General features: G+C 42.1%; 1 protein-coding gene across 1 annotated transcript; it reads right to left on the minus strand.

The window, feature by feature from the left end:
- Positions 1 to 37: 37 nt before the first annotated feature.
- On the minus strand, positions 38 to 3,296 carry LOC119333847 (protein argonaute 4A-like). Its single transcript, XM_037606599.1, has 9 exons — positions 3,001 to 3,296; positions 2,489 to 2,625; positions 2,295 to 2,380; positions 2,114 to 2,211; positions 1,785 to 1,920; positions 1,599 to 1,703; positions 1,412 to 1,519; positions 445 to 624; positions 38 to 371 (listed from the first exon to the last, which is right to left on the minus strand). Exons 1-9 carry the CDS (start codon positions 3,294 to 3,296, stop codon positions 228 to 230), a joined length of 1,290 nt encoding a protein of 429 aa, XP_037462496.1. The 3' UTR covers positions 38 to 227.
- Between the last annotated feature and the right edge of the window lie 2,705 nt (positions 3,297 to 6,001).

The raw sequence follows: 6,001 nt of genomic DNA on the forward strand, positions 1-6,001 counted from the left end.
CTAGGTGGCAACATAATGCCTAGCACTTAATCACACTAGCCGTGCCTTAGGTAAGATAGGCACTAGGCTGGGGCAAAACGCAGTTAATGCTTGTTAGTAAACGATCTACCACATGTAGGTGCTTCGGAACAAATTGTTGACTCACCCTGGATATCCCGGATATGAGGTATAATTGCATATACATAGCTGCATTTTATCCAAGAAGGACTTGCTCACTACCAATCTAACTAACACTCAAATAAGAGTAGGCCAAGGAGACATAGATTACCAGTCACATTTGGAAGGTAACTGGTAGAAACTGGTTCCCACAAGCTAGACTTTTTTATCTCGCAATCAAACTTGCTGAAAAACTCCATGAATATGTGCAACACCTGAAAATGCAAAAGCAACAAATAAGAACTGTTTTTCATGTCAGAGTAGTAAAATGCAAGATAGAAAAGTCACCTCTGGCCTAGTAAAACAACTGTTGACCACATCAAAAATATACAGAACCAGGGTTGCCAATGCATAAGTAGAAATGAGACCATGGTGAGCTCCTAGGATATTCTTGTGGTAGAAACACCAGGTCATTATCAATATGATACCCTCCTTCAATGAATGATTTTGATTGATCCAACTGTAGACCTAATAATATGTAGATACATCAGAATTTCAGAAGCAAGACAAAAATCAAGCAGCTTTGATCCTGGTACCTACATGCAATAAATATAACCATATAGTCAACATTGAACTCTTGATAGTATTAACAGCTAAGATCTAAATTTTCCAGCAGATAGTTAAAACTATTCGAACTCTTGATAATATTAACTACCGAGATAGTCAACATTGAACTCTTGATAGTATTAATGGAGAAATTTAGTGGGGGCAATTCAAATGACTGGGGCATTTCTAGTATAAATTCACAGAATTTATTTATTTTTCCTTAAACTGAAACTGAAAAATCCGAGAGGCAACTAGATGATATCTCCGCAGCAACGCGTGGGGTATCATCTAGTTAAGACAACACTAGAGACCTAATTACCAATGCAATATAGGAAACAATGCATCATTGAACCACATCACTTGTCACCAAAATTGGAATTCTTAGGATTGTTGCAGATATGTTTTTAAAATAAATAATCACATAACAGCAACAGATTTGACCGAGTGTAAACATCTATAAACCGGTTCCGCAATTTTGTCACCCGGATAATTGAGCAAATCACATAGTAATGAAATTAAATGTGATATATTGAGCAGTTGTCAAGCAGTTATTAGTAAAAATACATGAATAAGGAAATTCAACAATCAGCCAATGCTGAAACAAATAACATTTAAGATGCACATACTGGAAACCAAAGAGGTGACAAGATATTTGAAACGCAATGTAAATGATGACTAAATAAATATAGAGCAGTCTGCTCTGACTGACCTTGGGGGGCTGCAGTATCCTACCAGCCACTTGCGTAAAGCCTTGGAATATTGGAATTCTACATGCGCTCAGCATAGATTCTGTACCGTAGCTGCTGCATCTCATTACCTGGCAAATTGACATTGACGACGGTACAGTTAAAAACAGACGTGTACAGCTACTGAGCTAGAATAAAGAAGCCACTCACATCAGACAAAACTGACATCCTTTTTAGAAGTATCTGCCTGGACTTCTCGACAAATGGTGATCTTTCTAAGGTAGTCAAAGATTGCAAAGGCGCAAGCGAGCAGAGCTGGCAGAGAAACACTTATCAGGAATTGCACAAATAAGGCACAACCAAGAAACTACATTTGAATTAGAAGAATAGTCAAACCTCAATAGGAAGATATGCTGGCCGCTTTGGTTTCCCCACATTAATACAAGGGAAATCACCAGAGTATCTCAGCTCCATGCCACGGTTCTTCACAAAGTAAGCATAAACTGGTATTTCTAATTGCTTCAGGGAAAACCTAGATAGGCATAAAAACACCTGGTTAACAATAGCTCATTTATTGAAGTACTTTCAAACAATAACTAAAACTGCTCAGAACACTAAAAAACATCTAATTAGCTCTCTCACGGAAATCTAAAGATGCCATGCATCCAGTCCAAACAATTTTAATTAAGCATCATTAAACAACAAATATCAGTAAGCCCACTTACATTTGTTCAGAACAGTTCCTTTCACTCAAACAGACCATCTTGTATTCTGCATTTGCTGGGCTTGTTTTTATCCTTGAATTATTCACTTCATTCTCGGCCTACAAAAGCGACCAGGGTTCAGTTGTACGTAATTAGAAGCATGATCAAAGGTTTTCAAAAGCAAGCTGAAGAGAAATCTTACCTTAGCCCAATGAGTTTTGTTCAGGTTACCAACCATCTGGTTGGCAAGTGGAAAATCAGGCTTCACAGTATTTGTTATGAAAATATCTGCACAAGCAAGCAGTAGTATGAATATGAATCGTCACCTACTTTTAAATGCGATCCCAGCTCACAAGATTATGGCAAATTGGGCTATCCACAACATAGCATATCTACCAGTATTTAGAGAAAGTCCACTCTGTGCGGCTTGAAAGCTCGAGTGAAACCCTCTACAGCCCATCACACCCACACCCAAGTCCACGATGTTCAAAGGGTTGCTGTGAAAAATTGATTGATGGAATAACGGGCAGCCCCTGAAAGCATAAAAAGAAATATACAGAACGAATTAGATAGAGGGGCCATGGCACCAACGCAGAAAATGAAAAGATGAATTCATATGCAAAAACCTTAATGTGCTAACGCTTATGAAAGCTACGACAACCAGCCCAATGCAGCTTATAAGATCTCATCAACAGTTCCTGTTTTCCTACATTGTACATACTTTCTACTCATCTGCTTCGGTTCCTTATATGCACCTCCTGCCATTGCGATGTAAACATGCCAGCATCATCAACAACCAAATTCATGTGGACTGAAACAGTACACGTGGATCAGCAATCGGCGCCGGCATTTGCAAATCAACATGCCAACGACGCATACGAATCCAACGCCGAATTTAAGCGATTCACCATTCGGACAAGCATGCCAAGTGCCCACGACCCGGAACAGAAATGCTATTCACCTTGGGAGGGAAAAAGATCGAGAGCCTCACCTCCGTCTGCGCCCGGCGCGGGAAGCATGCAGCCGCCGCCGCCACGTGGCCGTCGGCGACGAGCTCCTCGAATGCCTCGCGGCGGATGCCGGGGGCGCCCCTGCGGCCGGTCCCGCTCCCAGCGCGGGCCAGCGCGAGCGTGGCGAGGCGAGGCGGAGGGGAGCCCCCGCCGGCGGCCTCCTCGACGCCGAGCGCACCTTCCGCCGCCCCCATCGCGCCGCGTCGGGCTAGGGTTTCTCCGACGCAGCAGGTTCTGGAAGGATCGATCCTTGGGGAGAAGAGGAGGAGGTACGGCGATGCTGCGGCGGTGGGAGTGGATTATGGAGGGGTTTGCTTTGATGACTACGAGTCTATGAGGGGTTTGGATCCTTGGTAACCGTGCGGGCGCGAGGAGATGCAAGTGGTGGCAAACAGTGGTATCGGTGTCACGCCACTGTGCCTTCCCCCACGGGGAGCTCTTAATCCGCGCCCTACGCGATGGAATGTGAGCAAACTCGTCCGCAGTTGGGCTGGCCCTGTTTCTCTTTTCGTGAAAACAAAAAATGCTCCGTATTTTATAGATTTGGGAAAAAAACATGAATTCAAAACGTGCACATGGATTTTTAAAAATGTTTTCTACTATTTTCCAAAATATTATGAAGTAATAAAATGCTTGTGGATTCAACAAATGTGCACTACTTCCACAAATGTTCTGACTTTGAAAATTGTTCCTGAATTCAGAAAATATCTCCGAATCAGAAAAATGTCTACGAACTCGAAAAATATAAGCAAATTGGGAAAATGGTGATTATTGAAAAATGTTTATGATTTCAAAATTGGTCGCCAATTCAATAATTGTTCATGATTTAGGAAAAATTGTGCATGAATTAAAAAAAGTGTTCATGAATTTATGAAATGATCGTACATTGGGAAATAGGGCAAAATTAAAAAATGTTTATGATTCAGAAAATATTCGCAAGTTCAAAAAGTGTCCATGAATTGAAAAACTAATCGCGAATATGAAAAGTGTTCGCAAGTTGGAAAAATCTTTGTGAATTCAGAAAAATCTATGCATTCGGAAAATGTACTATCACAACTGGAGAGTCAAACCATCTGTGTTACTGGAAGATCTAATTGTTTTAGCCTGTCAATCTTCTATTTTCACATTTTCTTATGATAGCTTATTTGTAAAGAAACAATTGCACTTCACTGGATTTTCCTTTTTCATTAGCAAATTTGTCTTACCTGGCCAATACAATGTATTCCCATAATTGTATTTTTTCCTTTTTCATTAGCAAATTTGTCTCATCGACGCCCTCGGCCTGGGCGAGAGGGGATAGTGGTCCCCTCTACGGCGATCTGGTCGCGTTGTTGGAGGAGTGTCGCTGGTCTTGGTGTGGCTCGGCACTTGCACGGGCACGGCGTGCTGCCGCACCTTCGCCCGCTAGTTAGGAGGAAATACTACTAGGCTACTCAACTATCCACCAATATTTTGTGTTTGTGTCAAACATATGAACTTGTGTCTGAATCAGTAAAAGAACGAGCTAGTTGAGCCTTGCATGTGTTTGATGATACATGTAGAAGAAAGAAGTGCTGCCTATTGTAGGGTAGCTATTCGAGTAGTCGTGTCCTATTTTATGACATTTGTTGGAGCCATCACTTTTTCATGCCCAAAAAAATATGTTTTTTCATGCCCTGAGATTTATTCCGGGTGCTTTTTCGTGCCTTAAAACAGGGGAAACCATTTAAAACAACCGACTGATTTTCTCTCTCTCTTAAACCGCCACCTCCGCACGGCACATGCCCCATGGATCCACCCATCGCTGGCTCTCCTAATAGCATCTCCAGCCGTTGCCCCCCCCCCCTCCCGGAGGCACAAAAAGCGCCACCTGGGGCGAGCCGGCGGTATAATCGGCTCTGGGGCGGTTGGGCACCCAGCCATCGCCCCCAGGTCACACCCAGACGCTGATATCGGCCCTTTTTGGCGCAAATGTGCCCGCTTTTCGACCCACTTTCGGCGAAAAATGGCTCGGTATCGACGCGAAGCGGCCCATATTTGTCGTGGTTCTGCTTGAATTCAACAGAAGTATTTTTTTATCACATAGTTCATCACAGAAAATCAATAGAAATCAAATAGTTCAATACAAATTATATAGTTCAATAAATAAAAACTCATATTTCATCACACGTCGAGCTAGGCGTTGCCCTTGAGCCTCCATAGGTGCTCCACCAGATCCTGCTGTAGTTGTTGATGCACCTTTAGGTCTCGGATCTCCTAACGCATATTGAGGTAGGCAGTCCAGGTTGCCGGTAGCTGGTGATCAACTTGGGCAAGAGGACCCTGCCTGTAGTATGGTGATATGTCTCCAATGTATCTATATTTTTTTATTGTTCCATGCTGTTATATTATCAATCTTGGATGTTTTATAGTCATCTTATATCATTTTTTGGTACTAACCTATTGACATAGTGCCAAGTGCCAGTTGCTGTTTTTTGTATTTTTTTTACATCGCAGAAAATCAATACCAAACGGATTCCAAATACAGCGAAATTTTACGGAGATTTTTTATGGACCAGAAGACACCTAATGGGCAAAGGTAGCGCCCGGGGGTGCTTCGAGGAGAGCACAACCCACTGCTACCTCTTGAGCACTGCGTTGGTTTTTTCTTGAAGAGAAAAGGGTGATGCAACAAAGTAGCGTAAGTATTTCCCTCAGTTTTTGAGAACCAAGATATCAATCTAGTAGGAGACTACACGCAAGTCACCTTGTACCTGCACAAACAAATAAGAACCTTGCAACTAACACAATAAAGGGGTTGTCAACCCCTTCACGGCCACTTGCAAAAGTGAGATCTGATAGAGATAATAATATAAATATTTTTGGCATTTTTATGTTATAGATTGGAAAGTAAAGATTGCAAAGTAAAATAGATTAGAAA

Source organism: Triticum dicoccoides, chromosome 7A, assembly GCF_002162155.2.
Source record: "Triticum dicoccoides isolate Atlit2015 ecotype Zavitan chromosome 7A, WEW_v2.0, whole genome shotgun sequence".
NCBI classification, from domain to species: Eukaryota; Viridiplantae; Streptophyta; class Magnoliopsida; order Poales; family Poaceae; genus Triticum; species Triticum dicoccoides.

Coding starts and splice junctions, on each gene's coding strand:
- LOC119333847 (XM_037606599.1), bottom strand. CDS start 3,296: ATGGGGGCGGCGGAAGGTGCGCTCGGCGTCGAGGAGGCCGCCGGCGGG. Junction 2,381..2,488: donor TGGACTTTCTCTAAATACTG/GTAGATATGCTA, acceptor TTGCTTGTGCAG/ATATTTTCATAACAAATACT. Junction 2,212..2,294: donor ACAAAACTCATTGGGCTAAG/GTAAGATTTCTC, acceptor TCGCTTTTGTAG/GCCGAGAATGAAGTGAATAA.